This window comes from Salvia hispanica, chromosome 3 (genome assembly GCF_029641045.1).
Source record: "Salvia hispanica isolate PSC_SH4W2 chromosome 3, Shi_PSC_v1, whole genome shotgun sequence".
In the NCBI taxonomy this organism is placed as follows: domain Eukaryota; kingdom Viridiplantae; phylum Streptophyta; class Magnoliopsida; order Lamiales; family Lamiaceae; genus Salvia; species Salvia hispanica.
Window position 1 is genome coordinate 53,675,128 of NC_142694.1, and position 19,772 is coordinate 53,694,899.

At 35.0% G+C, this 19,772-nt stretch overlaps 1 protein-coding gene and 1 long non-coding RNA gene across 2 annotated transcripts; both read right to left on the minus strand.

Annotated features, from left to right (window-relative positions):
* Positions 1-3,090: 3,090 nt before the first annotated feature.
* Positions 3,091-11,652, minus strand: LOC125215355 (copper ion binding / methyltransferase). The gene is made up of 12 exons (XM_048116751.2): positions 11,437-11,652; positions 10,909-11,174; positions 10,406-10,479; positions 10,204-10,298; positions 9,179-9,282; positions 8,909-8,992; positions 7,785-7,865; positions 7,626-7,709; positions 7,426-7,521; positions 6,457-6,533; positions 3,779-3,867; positions 3,091-3,668 (listed from the first exon to the last, which is right to left on the minus strand). Exons 1-12 carry the CDS (start codon positions 11,549-11,551, stop codon positions 3,286-3,288), a joined length of 1,548 nt encoding a protein of 515 aa, XP_047972708.1. The 5' UTR covers positions 11,552-11,652; the 3' UTR covers positions 3,091-3,285.
* Positions 11,653-16,556: 4,904 nt separating this feature from the next.
* LOC148931086 (uncharacterized) lies at positions 16,557-18,895 on the minus strand. Its single transcript, XR_016136410.1, has 2 exons — positions 17,595-18,895; positions 16,557-16,997 (listed from the first exon to the last, which is right to left on the minus strand). It is a non-coding gene; the product is annotated as an uncharacterized LOC148931086 (long non-coding RNA).
* Between the last annotated feature and the right edge of the window lie 877 nt (positions 18,896-19,772).

Here is a 19,772-nt window from a genome sequence, read left to right on the forward strand (position 1 = left end):
TTTAGTATGACATTTACACTAAAATGAGTTTGAGTTTAGTGGAATGGTTGGAGATGCTCTAACTCATTTCATTCACATTTTATTATAAAATCAATATAAAAAAGTGGGTTCCACATTCCACTAACTTTTTCAACCAACTTTTCTTTACATTTCTTAAAATCCGTGCTCGGTCAAAATGTTACTCCTAATAGAGGACGGAGGGAGTAATAAAGAAAAATGGGTGAAAATGTAGTGATATGTGGTTCTCAGTTTTATAGTAAAATAAAAGCTAAACGTATTTTATATACAAAAGAAATGCTCAAGCCGAAAGGTGCAGTGAGTAGTAGAGTTGTTAACATACAAACATCATACATCAACCAAAAAATCACACAAAGAACAACACATTTGCTAATACCCCACTACACACCACAGAAGTGACTTAACCAATAAAACATCAACTTAAGCAAAATAACACTACATGTCAAGTAGTTGGAAGTAAAATGTGTTGGTGGAAGGTGATGTGTCACATTCTACTAACTATTTATTGGAAGGTAAAAAAGTAGTAGTAATTCTTTGCAGATGAAATGAAATGTAAAATGTGACTTTTAATAGTGGATAAAGTATTACATAATGTCAAAATGTAAGCTTCCATGCTGCTATGTCAGTTATGCATGTTGAAAACCATGTCAATTATTATCTTACTACTCCCTCCGTCCCCCATTAAGAGTCGCATTTTTTCATTTCAGTCTGTCCCCAATTAAGAGTCATACTTCATTTTTACCATAAATGGTAAGTAGGTCCCACATTTCACTAACTCAATTCACTCACATTTTATTATAAAACTAATATAAAAAAATGGGTCTCACATTCCACTAACTTTTTCAACCAACTTTTCTTTACATTTCTTAAAACCCATGTCCGGTCAAAGAGTGACTCCTAATAGGGGACGGAGGGAGTAGCAACGTAAAATTTTGTGATTGAAAATTGATTTTGACAGTTTTTATTTAATTGGTTATGTATAGTTTGGAGTATTTTTGTTAACATGTCGATCTTTCAGGTAATTAAATGTAATTATGTATAAGTTGAGGATTCTATTGATAATCAATAGTTTGAGTATTACAATGTAACTCCACTTGCATGATTTTGTAACTACACAATCTGCTACGTACTTTCATCTCACTTTTAGTTAGTTCAATTAATCTTAGTATATCCCCAAATGCAATAATTTACTCTACAAAAATAACTATCCCACAACTTGACAATAGTTCCTTTCTTCACTATTCAGCTTATAACCGGTCAATAATAGATAAAGGCAAATCATGATATCTTGTTTTACATTAAGGTCCAATAATACTACCAACTTTTCATATTCTAAGAAAAGCAAGACATGTTAAATGCTTTACATTAAGGTTAAGGTTCAATTATGCCAACAACTTTACATATTCTAGTACTAAAATATAAAAAAACCTTCACTTGCCCCATGTGCCCACAGGAGAATTCTTTTGTTTTTTTATGGAATTGTTTAATAAAAATAGTCAGACTATGTTTTGATATAGGAAATTGAATAGGGTTATAAAATGTTTAAATCAATTGATAAAAAAATCCAAGGAGCGTGGTAAGTAACAACTCCTAAACCATAAAGAAACACAACTTTGTAAGGAGATAAATTGTTTATTGTCGTCACTAGATCATGACCTCAGCAATAATATCACGCTTTATGTACCAAGTTGGCCGTGCATTCCGAGGCTGCTTTCTCTATATAATAATTACATAAATTCTTTGATATTTAAAATTCGTAAAATAATTAAATAATTGGGTGGCAGATGTGTATATAATTGAAGTATTACTATGTAACCGGAGCAGCCGGTGGAAGGGAGCCAGCCACGTGCATGGTACTATGAATTGAACCAGAGTCCAAAACCGAATCTAAAGAGGATCGAATCGGGCCGGGCCCGAGGCGGCCCCATGTGAGTAATGAATGTTGAGCTGTAATACTCCTATAGCATGGGAATCATTAAGACAGCAATCACGTGAATCATGTGTCACACTCACTGACTGGGTTGGGGGGCTGCTACAACATTTCTAAATATCTTTTTTTATTTAATTTTATTTTACTATTTTATGAAAATATTAGCACAATATGAGCTTTAGTTTTTTTTTATACTAATCCTTATGTCACACAATATTAGCACAATATGACTCTTTTGGAATTTATATATAATGTTTTTCTTTTTAGTTTATTTAACAAAAGATATCACATTTCTTTTTAGAAAAAGCTATTATCACATTAATATAAATATACTATTTTTTCTTTTTATTTATCACACAAAACAAGAACGCCTAAATCTCATGTCATTGTCCAAATATTCCATCTATTATGGAATCGTAGAGAGTAGTAGAATATAAATATAATAATTTAATAGAAGTTCAATTATCTAAAATTAAAAAGAAACAAATATTTCAAAATGACAACATTTCATTAAGAGAGTTAGTATTTTCTAATTAAGGTATTTTGTTATTTTATACTCCTCCTTAGTGAAAGAGTGTATCTTTTATGCATTGCACAAAGAGGAGTCTCACAGGCTACTATTGCGACATATTCCTTAGATACATGCGTCGTGTTATTTCATAATTGAATCAAATTAAAGTAGACCTAAAGTTAGGGATTTATCAATAGGTAATTTTTCACCAATACCCAACCAAAGGGCAACTTCAGTACCTATCAAAAAGACGGTTGTCGTTACTGGACGGCGAAATGGATTTTGGAATTTATTAACATTCTCCAAAGGTATTGTTAATAATCCCACAGGTACTGAAACCATTAAAAGAGCACCCAACAATTTATTGGGCACTGTCCAAAGTATTTGAAATACAGAAAAGATATAACACAACAGAAATTAAGTGTTTGACAAATTGTTATATTGTTGGTAAAATTAAGAATATATAGCTCCTATCATATAAAAATGTTTTGGATCTGATTTTTAACTGATCCAAATATTAAGATTTGATTAAAACATTAATAACTTTTACTTTTATCTTTATAACTATATCATATAAATTTTAATATTTCAAGGTTAAGTGTCCTGGTAAAAGGATCCCAACTCCGTGATCTAATTCCAAAATATGTAGGCAGCATGTTATGTCTGCATTTCTTTGCCGATATACATATTTGCTGAAATAACTGTCCAAATATGCATATGGTGCATTGCTACATGTAGATGTGTTGGTACATTTACTAATTTCTACAATACCACAGCCCAATTACATATCATGAGAGTATTGCACGGACTACTTTTTTTCCCATATCTACATGAAATATTTGGAATTCTTCTCACTCCTAAGCGGCCACAAGTCGCCCCAAATTGAGCGTCGGGCTTGATGATGCAGTTTAGGGTTCTTACTTTGTGTAATGACAACACGATCGAAGGAGCCCTCTGTGCCCTCGCTGTTGGTGGATCGGCATATATCCAACTCGACTCTTTTGCCCCGCCTGAAAGGCATATAAATAATTCTCCCCCAGCCACTTCCAAGATCAGCACTAGCTTCTTCTTCTTCGTCGTCCTCGACACCCTCAGCACCACTTTCATTCACTGTAGTTGCATCTGATAACTTTTGATCGTTTAAAGTTATTTTGTCAGCATCTTCTTCATACTCGTCGCTCCAGGCTTCTTCACTATCAAATTGGCTCTCTGACAATAAACAATGTTGGTTCAACAGGATGCACACCAAGCAGAGTTACTGAAATAAAATATTTCAGCTATAATGTAATCCATCCTTATAGCAAATTTGAGGCACTTACCCATATCGATTTCCAAATTTTCCGGTATTTTATTAGCTTGCATCTCATTCAATGTTTCAAACTTCATACCATCAAGAGGCCAAGCTTCTCTACGAACAAAGAAAAAAGAATTCGGATGTGTTACTATTAAGATGCATGTCCAAGAAAAATTAACAAATATGTCCATACATATAAAAAAGAAAATTTGAATAAACAGCAAAACATTCCAAGTTATCAAGTTCACAAGAGCTGGAAACACAGATACTTGACTAAAATAACTGAAATAAAAAGCTTCATCCTGCATTTATCAGATAATCTTAACATTGAGAGGAAAGAGGAAAAACTCAAGAAAAGCTAAACAGCACTGCAAACTTAGCGCATATTAACTCCAAGTCTACCATCACCACCCAACAGGCAAAAGTTGTACACTGTATTACATGCAGTAACGGGAAGGAGAGTACACCATTTGAGACTCTACCATGATCACAGGAAGACGTGTTCTTCTATTGTAAACAAAGTAGAGAACCAATGTTTCAGTCACCTAAACAATAATAATGTTTCAGATGTGTCCACATGTCTGTATGTCACTTTAACTTACTGTGTGTGAAAGTCAAACTGATAACTCAATATGCTTTGGTTTTTGGATGATGGACCAAAAAAATTCTTATAAGACAGCTAGTTACCTATACTAGGTTTCTATGTATCCATTTCAGGTTGATAACATCCTCTTTAATTCTTATGGATCACAAAATGTTTATCATAAAACCCTGTAGATTTTGATTAAATTCAAGTACTGCGATAGTGAGGTTGAATAATTGTTGAGTGTAACTGCCAAAAGAATTTATGATTGTCAAAAGCTTTAATTAATTAACTAACAGATATTCGATATCTTAAAAACCAGGGTCAGATAAGAGTAATACAAGTCACAGCTCGCCAATCGTTATGGTAATAAAGGGATAAGCCAATATTAATTCCCTAGTTGAATTATTTAACATTTATAGGCTGATTTATATTCTAGGATTATAGGGACTTAAATACATTTATGATCTAGGCTGATTTATTTTTCTAGGCTGAGCATAGGGAATTACACACTAGAGGTCATCTTCGTTCCTAGTATTTGATCCCTAGATTGGCCACTAAGCTCAGGAGCCATAATATGCATCGCTTTTAAGACCAGGCTCTGGCCTAGCTCACTGTATTATTTCATAATTGAAATCTCTCTCCAAATAAACATAAGTCAGATCATAATTATCAGAATAGTTACGTGAAAAAAGACAGATAGTTGGACGGTTTTCTTGTGAGAACCCAGCATGGTGATTTCGAAGGTTTCTTCCATACGATAACCAAAACCAGGCATTAGGATATAATCCCGAAGATCAAAATTGGAGCCATAATAATAAAAAATCCCTCTGATCTCTGCAGTAGTTTCGGTGAAAACATATGTACAGCCGGCACATATATGGTGAGCTAGATCTGCGAGAAAGATCCTCGGCAAACCCCCTGCTGAGCCATACTGCAATACCTAGTTCAAATCACAATTCCTCCATCACCAAGTGAGCAAGCAGTGTTGGGATAACTTCAGGGTTCCCATTTACATGTTTGAGTTGTGAGACATGGAGAAATAAGGTAGATGCATGTCTTCGCAGGATGAAATGCAGTGCAAACTTCATATCATATTCTTCATAGTGTGAGCTATGGTAGGTCAAATTAACAAACACCCTAACCCCAACCACAAAGGACAGGTCTTGCCAGTGAGCAATTTGACTTCCCCATGCAGCCCAGTTGAAGTGTAAAACTCAATTGGCAACGCAATGCATTTAGGTTTGCCAACTCCTAGATACCAGCCAGTGCATCGCCTACACCACAGCCAGTGGTGGCTGATAATGGATAATTAAAACTGAGATTCTTCATGTGGCTATAAATGGTATCCTGTGTTAACCGTTAAAGCAAAACCGGCTCATGGTATCCACAAACTCCATGTCTTTTTGTGCTGAGGCGATGAGGCAAAACAACAAATATGGATCTCCCTAAATATAACTAAGCATCTCAGCTTGGCCATCAATCTCAACATGGTAGTAGGACTAAATCCCACACTGTCGCTCATTTTCCCACATCATGTGTTAGCGCTTGGTGGTTTCACAGTTTCCCCACGACATGGACTTTCACATCGAGACCACCTTTGAAGCAACTCCCAAAACACGAAATACCCACACTAGTTGGCTGAGGCTATCAAACTTCAAGTTAAACCATCCTCTAAGGCCAATCTATGCCAAACCAACTCTGCCAGGATGTCCTCATATGAGTCATATCCATTCTTTTAACCTTCAATTTTTTCTCCAATTCCATTCGAGCAACTTGTAGTTCTGAATATGATCCATTTCCATTCCGTCGGTTTAAACCAGCTAAGGGAGCCTCAAGAACAATATCAAATATGAAAAGGAATTCTATAATCAAATGGTTCTGAATGAACCAAACAAAGAGAACACCATATTCCTGTTCTCAAGCACTTAGCGCCAATTCTCAAAGGTTAATGTTATGAGCAGATTCAAATTATAATCATCTATATTTAATCAATTTATGTTTATTCTAATTAGTACTAGTATTTATATTATTGATGTAGTTGCTTGATAACACCTAAACTCACATCTTACTTACGAATTTTCAAGAAAATCGCATCTTACATAGAAAGAAAAACTAACCTTGGTCTTGTTCCTCGTCTAAAAGCAACATAACAAAACTTTTCATCTTCAAAGCCACGTAAAGGACCCTTGGATCGCTGCAGAAGTTTTACAGATTTAAGAAATTATAAGTATTTTCCATACCCAGTCAATATATAATTACTTCTAATAGACAAATTTGTTTCCTGAAGAGCACAGAGTTGACATTGCACTATAATAGCAACTTAAAAAGGGGTGGGATGTTCATAAGAAGACCTCAATATATGTGTGATCTGGTAAAAATACTTCTTAGTAAGTCAGGTTGCTTTCCATATAACCACAAACAAATAATGTCAGACATCAAAACATTTTTTTTCAAGCGCAAGGGGATTCTGGAGAAAGGAGCCACAGGAGCTAGATTGCAAGAAGCATTAGAATTAAGCAAGCTTGAAATGTGATAGCTATAGACAAAGAGGTAGTATGGTCTTATCAGCTACTATGACACAGCACCATGCAGGCTAAGTAACTTAAGATAGCTATAGATGGCCAACGGTGACAGAGGAGGAAGCTTTAAATGATAGCAATGATAAAGTGGTGGTAGGAAGGAAAGAAGATCACAGGCTCTGATCTGAGGTTTGACTGAGGTGCATTTAGGACATGAAGATTGAACCCCATCCCAGGTTAGTGGTGATGGGCAAAAATATCAGAGGTCCCATTTCTTTGAACATTGTCCAATGAGAAATGGGTGTCCCCATTCATTACTTGTTCCCAGAATATTTTGAGAATGAAGTTGGCAAGAGCATATTCCCACATATCCAACAGAGTACAAGTTTGGTCAGTAATGAAAATTTTCTACTTTACCCAGAGGACAATGAAAATGCACACCTAGAGGACAATGCTCATGGACTAATTAATGCTTCCATACTAACAGCCAAGTCAGCGCATGAAGGATTGTAAGAGACTTGTGTACAAGTGCAAGGTGCTATAGCATTAGTTATCACAAAAAAAAACCTTGTATAATAGCTGAGAAGGTGTCCTCTCCAGGCGCTGGACAAAATGACAGTATTTCTCTGTATTCTGCAATGGACAAGGTCCATCATGCGGACACTGCAAGAAAAATCATGAATTCATAATCGGTCAGAATCAATCTAGCTAGTTGCTGAAGATGTTACGTAAGCTGCAGCATATGAAACATCAACTCCATTACTCACGGGAGCAACAATAAATGCACCAGTTTTTAGTGTCATTATATCTTTAGAAGCTCTCTTGGCTGCATTCTGCAATTTCCGGGTTCTCTGGGGAGCAAAAGCACATTCGTATCAGAAATAAACCACAAAAAGAGGATTCCAGAAAATACAACCATTATGTACCCTTTTATCCATCCATAAGATGTGGGATCGCATTTGGGATATAATTTTTGATCCTTGGGGGGTTCCAGGCTCTACCAAAACCTGATCCACAGTGCACAAAACTGTGATTTATGAGTTAACAGAAAACTTTCATCAAACAAATACAGAGAAAACTTTTAGAAGAGGCAGAGGAGGTGCATATACAAGAGAAATTACATCACGAGCGAAAGCAGCCAAATAAAAAAGATAGCCATGGATACAATAAGAATAACAACACCAAAATGGAAAAAAAAACAATATTAAATCAGTTTATTCAGTTAGTATTAAAAGAGGGGATTTTTTTTCTTAAAGTTGGTTCTACTTGTAAGAGTTCCACCTTATGCTTAGTTGTATGCTTACAGTCAAAAGTTGCATTCATAATTAAATAACCACCCACGCGTCTTTGGCTCTTTAATACTCCCTCCGTCAAAAAAAAAGAGTATGCACTTTTTTCCTTTTTAGTCCATCCCACGAGAGTATGCACTTTCTCTCTAAAGAGGTGGGACCCAACCTCCACTAACAATACTTTAATTAGTTTTTCTTTCTATCTCTCTTACTTTACCAATTGTGCATTAAAACTCGTGCCCAACCAAAAATGCATACTCTAGTGGGATGGAGGGAGTAGTTTATTTAAGTTCAATCTTAAAGAGGCGTGCCTATATACAATATATTTTTTCCCTTTCAGAAATCTCAAATGTTCTAGTTAAATTACCACCATCTCAGCCCTAAGAGTAATGTTTTTGAGTCCATGCATACACACATTGTCAGGACCAGTGGGTAATGTCAGGGTCAGTTGGTGGATTGAGTTCAAGGATACTAACAACATATGTTGCTTTTAAATCTGAATTTAAGAAAAGAGTGTTCAACCTACATCCACAGAAGAAATTAATCTTGAAAAATAATGCTGTATATGAATTCTGATTGAGTTCTAATCTCACAATAATCAGGTATTTTCTACTGTTTCAGGTCATATCTAACAAAGTGTCCTGTTTTTCTACACAAATATGCAACTTCAGAAATGACACACCTCAATGCATGTTAATAAGAATGTAAATAGATAAAGTTAACTAAAGGTAACATGCCAACCATTAAGTTGAGAAAATTACCAAGATGTCTTCTGTGAGATCCCAGAGCTGGCGCACCAGAGTGATTCTATCCTTTAATGATGGTATCTCTCCAAGGACGTAAGACTTTGTGAGATAGCAAAAGATATTTTATATTAAACCATGAGATTCGCATAATAAGCACAAATTGATAATTACAAAAAATGAGCATGCAACTAACATAGTGTAGCAGCTCGATGATATTGAGAAGCATTTAAACGGAAAAAACAGAGAATGTTTATAAAATAGCAAAAAAGTAAAAAAGATACTTACGGCAATGACCAAATCATGTTTTCTTCCAGACTTATTTTTGCTTATATTTTTAGTCAGTGACTGGAGGCTATCATAGCTTTGGATTTGAGGCAATTCTTTTAAATCTGCATTCATTACCCAACACAAAACACAACTCAGGAGTATTCAAGAGATTAGTTTCACAATATCTATTGAGCTTAACTGATATTCAAAATGAGGTCAAGTGCAAGGATGCAAGTTCAGAAACATCAACAGTTAGACCACAAAAAGTTAGAGACTAACTGCATTAACACACAAGCAATGTATATCAAAATCTTGTCCCAACTTCCAAATCCACACCTTTGTTGCCTTGGTGCTCAGATTTTAGAGAGGTCAAGAGTTATAATATAAAACATAAAGAGAATGTTGGTAGGAGTACTAACTCGTAAATGTAGCATATGCCAAGAAAGAAAATGATTATGATCAAATAGATTTATAGATGTGTAACTAGAAATTCTCATTCAAACTAGAAACTGTGGACAAGCTTCATCTCTATTCTCCATCACTCACAAGCATACAATTGCATATTTACCCAAGATCATCCTTTTACTCAATTACTTCTACTCTTTTCCTGTGGATGACACCGTACATTAGTACATTACTATTACCCATGACCACAAACTAAACATTCAAAAAACAATCAAAGCAAAAAAAGGCAGAGAATCCATAACCAAAGACTGCTGCACAGCTCCAAAGTAGAAGCAAAATTATGAACACCAATCAACGTTTGAGTTTGGTATGGGATTCCCATGGAAGTTAATGAATACGGACCCATTAGTATTTGCTTCTAAGACCAACAGTTCTAGTGATATATTTGATAAAAAGAAAGAGTAAGGTCATTTGCCTCAAAGTTCACATACAGGAAAAGATAATTACCACCCCAACATTGGACATCCCCCCCCCCCCCACACACACACACACATACCACCCCAAAATAAGGTGAAAGTAAATAAAACATGTTTCGAATTCCATATGTAGTATACAGACCAATTGTCCTCACATTATACCTTTAATTAGACCTAATCCTGCTCTTTGCATTGATTGTGATGGCTCCACCAAGTTAACATGCTCCAAAGACCCAGGCCAAACCTCCATCATCGCCCTATACAATTGAATAAACACGATAAAAAAAAACAAAACCAGTTCACAGACGATATAAATATAGGCTCATATCATGTGAAACCCAGGAAACGTGTTCAACGGGCTCACCACAGTGCTGAACCAGTTCCAGCCCCAAAATCTAGTACTTTAGTTGGAGCAAAATCAGGAACTCTTCTTCTCACCTAACACCATCATTAAATCCTAATTAGGGATAATAGTTCTCCAACCGTTAGAGGTTGAATTAGATTTTCTAGGATACAACACTTTCTTTTTTCTCTAAAAAACATATCCTACAAAATAATTAGGTGAACTATTGAATAAAAATCACCATGAAAACACTTGTAAACAGATATTTACAGGGACGGGAAGTACATTTTGACGTATATCCTGTTAGAGTTTAAACGATGATCACATGTTCAAAACATTTTCACAAAAATTTAGCAAACTAGTGAGATTCTGGCAAAAAAAAAACTACACAATTCACTAGAAAAGAGAAGGATGAATATTCTAAACAACATATCACAAATACAAAGTAGACATAGACGTTCCCCTGGCCCCAGGCCAAAGCTCACACAGATACACGCAATGGCTACGCCCACTTGCTTCTTTACCTCACTGAGAACTCGGTAGAGAGCCGAGTAGACTGCAGGCATTCGGGAAGCAACATATGCTATGGCTTGATCTTCTTGGTATCTAAGACCAGCATCTCCATATGCAGTGGAGAGTTTCCACCGCTGTGAGCGTTCCATAGCCTTCAACGGATCTTCAACTAGCTCCTTTGAAGTTGAGCTAGGAAGGAGCAAGTTCGCTTCCTTGATTCCAGTGAACGATCGGGACAAGCTTAGCACCTTCTGCCTCATATTGAGAAATTCTTGCTCTGGAACACAAATTTTGGCCTTAGCATTTTCATTAACGGAATTAAAATGCATTAAGTATAAACTAAATTCCACATCACTTTCCTTCTATAAAGTATGCATCAATTCTAATATTGCTGGTAGTGGCCTGATTACGAAATACTACTAGAAAAATACATTATTGATTTAGACGAAAATTCATTTCTCATTTTCATTCAGAACAGTGTAATAGCAAAGATCCCCATGGGAAGCGCAACACAATGAATGCTATGCCGAACAGTATACCTCGGAGGTAGTTCTCTATGGCAGTGCGGAGACGGTCTGACACGACGTGGCAGCGCTGAGATTGTTTAGCTGCGAGCTTCAGCGTCTCGGCTGTGAATCTTGGCAGGGTTGCCATTTTGCGATTGGTCGCGAGCCACCGGCGCCGGAGGTTTAAGGCGGCAACAACGTAGGGTTCAATGCAAAATCGGAATTAAGGGTGAACCTTCTATCTACTTTAATGAAGAAACGCTGTAGCGACTTTTAACAGTCTAAGCTAACGAGTTTCAGATATCATGGGCTTTATCGGGCTACAGCCTACAAAGCTGCAACAGGTTAGACTAGGTGAAGTTGGGCTTCTAAAGGTCCTAATTGAATTGGGCCTACTTTGTCTATTGGAGATAACATTTTCGTTCAACATTTTATACTAGGTCAAAATGGATACCGGGTAGGGGTGACAAATCGTGCGTGTTGTGTCGTTATCGTGTCGACACGATAACGACACGACACGATAACAACAAACACGAACACGATCCGTTAAGAAAACTCCAAATACGAACACGAACACGACCTACGACCTGCTACCCTCAGACACGAACACGACACGAACCTATTAATGACACGAACCACTTCGGGTCAACACGACACGATAACAACGCATATATGACACAACACGATAGCAACACTATAATAATAATATTATAATATATTAATATTATTTCTAATATGAAAATTTTAATTTAAAATTTTAATTTTTAAATTTTTAAATATTTAAATTTTTAAAATAAATAAAAATAAAATTAATATTATATATACTTAACGTGTAACACGAACACGACATGAAATAATATTATAGTATACTTAACGTGTAACACGAACACGACACGAAATTTTCATGTCGTTATCGTGTCGACACGATAAGGACATGAACCCAATAAGCTTTGACACATACCCATTAATTTCATGCCTCCGAAAAGAAGAATCCGTCATTTTACCAATTCGGGGTTTATGTCATGTTATCGTGTCGTGCCAAAAATTGTCAGCCCTAATACCGGGTATTGGATACCCAATATCCAAACCCGAAAAATCGGGTAATTGGATACCCAAAACCCGAAAATTCGAATTTCGGATCGAGATCGGGTATTGAGGATTTTGGTTTTTCCCCGATCAGGTATACCCGAATTATCCAATTTTTTAAAAATTAATATATAATATATTTATTTATTTATTAACAATTTTAAGTAATTAAATATTAAGCATGAACTGACTGTTCGTATTACTAATCATACTTTAAATAATTAAATATTAAACATTAGGCTACTGTTCCTAGAACTAATCATTTACTTATATAATTAAACACGTCTCATTTCCTCTCCTGCTCTTCCTCCGCGCTCTCCCTCCGCCGCCGCCAATGCCGCCGCCGCTGTCTCCTCTCCCAGCGTCGGCCACAACATCTCTCCCTTCTCTTGCTCTCTCGCCTGCGCTGCAGCCCATATTGCCCAGCCACCGCCATCCACCGCCGCCGCCCTCTACCTCCGTCAGTTAATATTTTCTTTTTGAAAAAAGTCAAAATTTAAATTGAAATCGGGACTGGATACCCGAGTCGAGTAATTGGGTACCCGAAATGAAATTCGGAAGATAGTCGACATAATGTAAATATTCCACCCCAAAGTTTTCTTTTAGTTCAAAACGATCAATATGTAGAATCAGAACAAGTGATTGCTGAGATTCGCGCAGGAACATCCACTATCGGGTATCGGATACTATATTTTGGAAAATTCGGGATCGGGTACCCAAAATTTTCGGATTAGGTATCCGCGGGTACCCGATTTGACAGACCTATTTTATACTATGATGTTTGATGTTTTATTATGTAGAGGGGTGATAAATAAAAAAATAATAATATTTTTTCAAGTATGTTAATTTAAGTGGAATGGTGAAAATAGCATCTTTTTATTATCGCATTTCTATGTTCATTTCCGGTGATACACAACCGACGATCATCTCTCATAAGTCGTTAAACTGGGCCTCGCATTATTTTCTATCATATTCTTTACTCATCTGTTATTTCATATATATTCTAATACAATTTATTTGCATATAAGAACAATTTAAAAAAAATTAAATAGTTAAATTACGAACACTCAAGATTACATAAACAAGGAGTATAACATAATTTTAATGGGGCATACTAGGGTGCCACCTATATTAAATTGACAATGTAACACCGTTATTAACCGTCAGATCTCCTATATAGATGGCTTAGATTGGATTTTAGAAATAGAGCACAGATTGCTTGGTCGTGAATAATGGGTCGCTTTGCAGGGTAATTTTGTCTTTTGCTTGCAATTAAATTAAAATAGGGAATGGTAAATCGCGATTTTTTTGGGTGTTGATTCATCCCCTCTCTACCACCAAGCTATAACGTATGCCCACTACGTGGGAAACTGAATCGTTTCTCTCTCCAAATCTCCCAATCTCCCAATCCGATCATCTACTGATTTATGGAAATCCGATCATCCACCGTGTTTCTTCATCTATTTAAGCAAACCCTAGACTGGTTGCTCTCACCGAAATCCTCCCCCAACGATTTGTGGTTCTCTTCTTTTCCGTGTGCAATTGCCCAATCAGAAGCTTGAAAATTGGCGGTTGGAGTTTGAAATCCTCCCCCCAGCGGTTTGTGGTTCTCCCGTAAACGACCATTGAAGTTTTAAATTGGCGATTGAAGCTTGAAATCGGCGCTCTCCAGGGATTTCTGTGTCATCGGTAAGTTGTCGTACCTGTTTCCACTTAGTTTCTGGATTGCATGTGTAAACCTTGATTCCTAGGGCTTGTTTGATGCTTTGTTCTATGTTCTTGTTTGCTTTTTTTCTATATTCTTGTTTGATGTTGTAGCATAGAGAAGGATTTTTTTGCTTATTCTGGAGTTAGATTGAACAAAACAAAATATCCAAAGATGGATTTTTTGCTTAATCGGCTGCGTTAAATTGACCAAAACAAAAAATCAAAAGATGGATTTTTTGCTTAATCTGGAGTTAGAGAATGTTGTGTCTGTTGTTTTGTTCGTAGAATTGGATTTTTTGCTTAATCTGGAGCATGATAATCTAGAGCATGATAATCTGATTTTGTTGGTTGTTTTGTTGCAAAAATTTAAGTACACGTTTGATTTAAATACACATTTAGAATTGCTTGTTTTAAGTGTTGTTGCTTTGTACTATGTTATAGTTTGCTTGGGTGTCATTAAAATCAATTTGTTTGCTTATTGAATATTGATATTTTGCTTATTCTAATGTTAGGAAGTGTTGGGTGTCATTAAAAAGTATTTGTTTGCTTAAATAATATTCATTCTTTGCTTATTCTAAAGTTAGAAAATGCTTGGTCTCATGACCGACCCTGTTTCAAATGTTTTTGTTAAGTTTTTTTGGTCATTTAGAATAGCTTGTGTTTAAGTGTTTTTGTTGCTTTATTCTTTGATGTTGTTTGCTTGGGTTTCATTAAAATGTATTTATCCTCTTATTGAATATTGATTTTTTGCTTATTATAGAGTTAGGAAAATGTTGGGTGCTTTTAAAAATGTATTTGGTTGCTTATTGAAGATTGGTTCTTTGCTTTTTCTACCGTTAAAAAATGTTTGGTATGATGATAGACAAGTACGCGTTTGATTTAAATACACATTTAGAATTGCTTGTTTTAAGTGTTGATGTTGCTTTGTACTATGTTGTAGTTTGCTTGGGTGTCATTAAAATCAATTTGTTTGCTTATTGAATATTGATATTTTGCTTATTCTAATGTTAGGAAGTGTTGGGTGTCATTAAAAAGTATTTGTTTGCTTAAAGAATATTCATTCTTTGCTTATTCTAAAGTTAGAAAATGCTTGGTCTCATGACCGACCCTGTTTCAAATGTTTTTGTTAAGTTTTTTTGGTCATTTAGAATAGCTTGTTTTAAGTGTTTTTGTTGCTTTATACTTTGATGTTGTTCGCTTGGGTGTCATTAAAATGTATGTATCCTCTTATTGAATATTGATTTTTTGCTTATTGTAGAGTTAGGAAAATGTTGGGTGCTTTTAAAAATGTATTTGGTTGCTTATTAAAGATTGATTCTTTGCTTTTTCTAGAGTTAAAAAATGCTTGGTACGATGATAGACCCCCTTTCATACATTTTGATTACGTTTTTGTGGGCATTAAGAATTGCTTGTTCTTATTTTGTTTGTTGCTTGGTTCTTTGTTGTTGTTTGCTTGGGTGTAAGTTCATTTTACATTTTTGCTTATTTATGGCTGTATATTTGCTTGCTTTAAAGGTTAAAGATTGGAAGTGCAACCTTACCAACAAGCCATCGAAGGCATTCCAATTGCTCCGTGCGAATTTCGTTACAACTATGGTTTATAGTAACGAAAACAAGGTCATTGATTACCTGATGAGAACAATAACAAGCCACATGAAAGAGGCACAAAGTAAAGAAACCGTTGATGTTGAAAAAATGGTGGCAAATTTCCCAAAACCTTGAATGATGAATTACATTGATTTTGAAAAGTGACAATTACTTTGTTCTGATTAGAATTTGTTTTGAATATTGGTTAGTTTTGGTTTAAGGGTTTTTTTGTTTTAAAATTTTGTTATTCGTTTTTCTGTTCTTTTCTTTATGGCGAAATATGTTCGAATAGTTGAAATTAGGAAAGCAAAATAAATTAATGCAATACCAACCAAACAAATCCATAAACATAATCAAACATTAAATTTAATGTAACCAAGCATTTGGTTATAAGTACAGTCTACAACATTCTACTAACAAAAGTATTCATCCGCATCTATCAACAATTAAATCGATATTAACATGCAAGCCTGTATATGCAGCAGATGTTTATAGTAAATCCAAGCAAAACCATAAACATTAACAAATAATAAAGTGAAATATGTTTGAACACTTATTAGGAAAGCAAAATAAAGTAATGCAATATCAACCAAGCAAATCCATAAACATAATCAAGCATTAAATTTAATGTAACCAAGCACTTGGTTATAAGTATTGTCTACAACATTCTACTAACAAAAGTATTCATTTGGATCTACCGGCAACTAAAGCGATATTAACACGCAATCCTATATATGCAAGCAGTTGCTTTATTAAATCCAAGCAAAACCATAAACATTAACAAGCAATAAATTGAATGTGTCCAAGCAATCTAAGCAAATCCATAAACTTAATCAAACAGTAAAATGAATATATCCCATCAATTGGTAATAAGTTATGCAATTGAGATACAATGGATAGTAATTAAAATCCTTCTAGCCTCAATGAGATTCTAGCCTTACAATCACATCTTTTAGAGGTTCTTTTGCGCTTGTTAATAAATCCTTCACGAGCATGAATGTGATCCATTTCAATCTCATTCTTCAACGCTAGCCTGTTGCACACAATATATTGTCAAGTAACACTCTCACGTGAAGATTTGATTCCACGTTTCCGGGTGTCGAAGCCAGCTTCATGAGCATAAGCATTGTAGAAAGCAATTTCGGCGTCCAAAGTGTTGAATTTCTTGCCAACGAATGGTTTTAGTTTGTTAGGGCACTTGGAGACACAAGCAGCTGCGTAGGATATATAAAAAAAAAGAAGCAATAATATCAAAAGAACTAAGCAACAAATGGTATTACATCAAGCAAACTCACAATTGAATTAAAGCACAACAAGCATTGTCATTCAAACAAAGAAGCAATACAGTATATCTGTCTCTGCAATTGTTTGTCAATTAATAATATTAAGCAAGCAATATGAGATATTTTAACAGTAGCAAAAGCAAATGGAGCCAACTAATTTAGCAACAAAACATATTTAACAAAGCAAATATATTTTATCAACTAAGCAATGCAAATGGATCACCATCAAAAAGCAACACAGCAAATTAATAACAGCGGAATTTGCTTTGCGACATCCTATACGATATGTCTAGAATTTGAGTTCGCGTATAAAAAAATACACTCCATAATTACATAAAGTTGAATCACATAGATAACCAACAAAATCTAAAAACACAATTACATGATTAGAACCGCCTGCAAAATAGGTCATATTCGTGTCAACGGGAACATCATTCTCCATGGATTGACTAACGACTGAAGATAGACAGAAGTAACACAAAAAATCAGTATCCTCCTAAATTGAACAATAAGGAAAGTGCCTCTTACCGTCTTCAAAATCAATGAAATGGATATCAGCGGGAACATCATTCTCCATAGATTGACTTAATATTGAAGGAAAAATTTCAGAGAAGAGAATGGAAATAGCGCTTAAGATTAAAACAATCGCACACACTCAATATAGCTATGGCTTTTTTTCTACAGATTTTTGAGATAAATGCCGTAAATAGAAGAAAGAGAGAAGGAAGAAATACCGTGAATTGCGTTTCAGAAGAAACCGCTGCAATTGTGAATTCCAGAAATAGCCTTTAGCAATATTTTTATTCATTTTAATAATAAACCTAAACTACCAGATGTCACTTTAAAATTGAATCTCACGCCAAATCTAACGCTTAAGATTGGTGGCACAGTGTCCCTTAAACTGGCGTTGTCATTCTAGCAATTCCCTAATTTTAATAATAAGATTGAATCCAAAAATTACATAAGAAATTATAGTCACACCTAAAGGGGTTCAAGTGCACCTAAATTTCTTCTACTAATTGTGTTGGAATCAATCGTGATTGGGAGTATCACGCACGGACTCACAACGCTTTAGGTAAAATCTCATAAGGGTTGTTGCGCATTATGATTTGGGATGTCTATTGCGTCGAATAACTCAAATAGTCATTATGTATTCATCTATCCAATAAGGGATATTCGTTCATTCTTCATTGGTAATTATATTATGAAAAAATAAGTAAGATATTTATAGTTTTATACAGGTGATAAATTATTAAAAAAATTGAAAAAATAACAACCAGCGATTAGCTAGTTATTCGTATAAGAAAAAAATGAAAGTAATTAAATTTGAGTATTTTTTTAATATTAAAAAAGCACTCCCAATTCGGACCAAGATGGCCCATTGGCTCAATCACTCTCACTCCCAGCATGCAGTTCATCCGCCAGTCCCCGTGCAACGAAATCTTGTCATGTTGGGATGTCAATTGGGCTGGCCCATCGGATTTTGGGCTAACTCTACTCAGGTTGCGGGTCAATTGGATGCGGGCTTGCCGGGTTGTGATCGGGTTGTAAAAGTTCGGCCCTAACCCTAAAAGCTCGGGTTTCGGGCTAGCCCGACAGGTTAATCGAGTTGCTACCGATAAGGTTAAGGCTCGAACAATCCAATAAATCATGATGAAAATTAGTTATATTTATAAAATATAAAATATTTAATTATGATAAATTTGATATATATGCTTATACTCAATCATAAAATACTAATATTTGTGATATTTCGTGAAATTTTAATGCATGTTAAAAATTTAAATATTCTTTTAGTGAGATTAATTTATGTAATAATTATTATATTAATAAAAATTCAATATATAATTTATATATTTACCATAAAATTGAAAGTTATCTTTTTTTAGTTATCTATGTCATAAAATTAGTCAACGAAGTGTCGAATTAGGAGTAAAAAATTGAAAAATATAAATTTTACCGGGTTATCGGGCCAAGCCATCGGGTTTTCGGGTCTGGCCCTAACGGGTTGCAGGTTAATCGGGTGCGGCTTATCGGGTTTTATTTTTATCGGGCTATAAATTTCTGACCCTAACCCTATAAATTTATCGGGCTATTCGGGCCAGCCCACGGGTTGCGGGCTTCATTGACATCCCTAGGTATCATACACTTTGCCACATTATAAATGTTAAACTTGGTTTGTCCGGCCATCAAAACTATTATTCCCTCCGTCTCATTATAAGTGAGGCATACTCTTTTTTAGCCATCCCACTATAAGTGAGGCATTTCATTTTTTTTTTTTGGCAAAAAAACAATGTTCTCTCTTACTCTTTCTTCTCTCCTACTTTTCCTCTTTATTTTTTTGCACTCCTAAACTCATGTGCCCAAAAGAAATGTCTCACATACAATGAGACGGACTACGGAGTACTAAATTTAAAACTAAAATCTCATAAAGTTTTAAGGAAAAGAAGATCAATAATGAATATTTAATGATTTCTTTTTGTGGTGACTCAAACTTTTAATGTATAAGTTCGAGATGAAACATCTTACTAATTGGATTGCATTTTATTATCAAATTGACATCATGACTTTTTTTAGCCGTATCAAATAAGGGTATTTGCTTGTAAATTCATAAATTTTCGTCAAATTATGATTATGCATACAAATTTTAGATTTTTTTGCGTAAATTATAGAACTGTTGATTTTTTATGATTTTAACCAATCTAA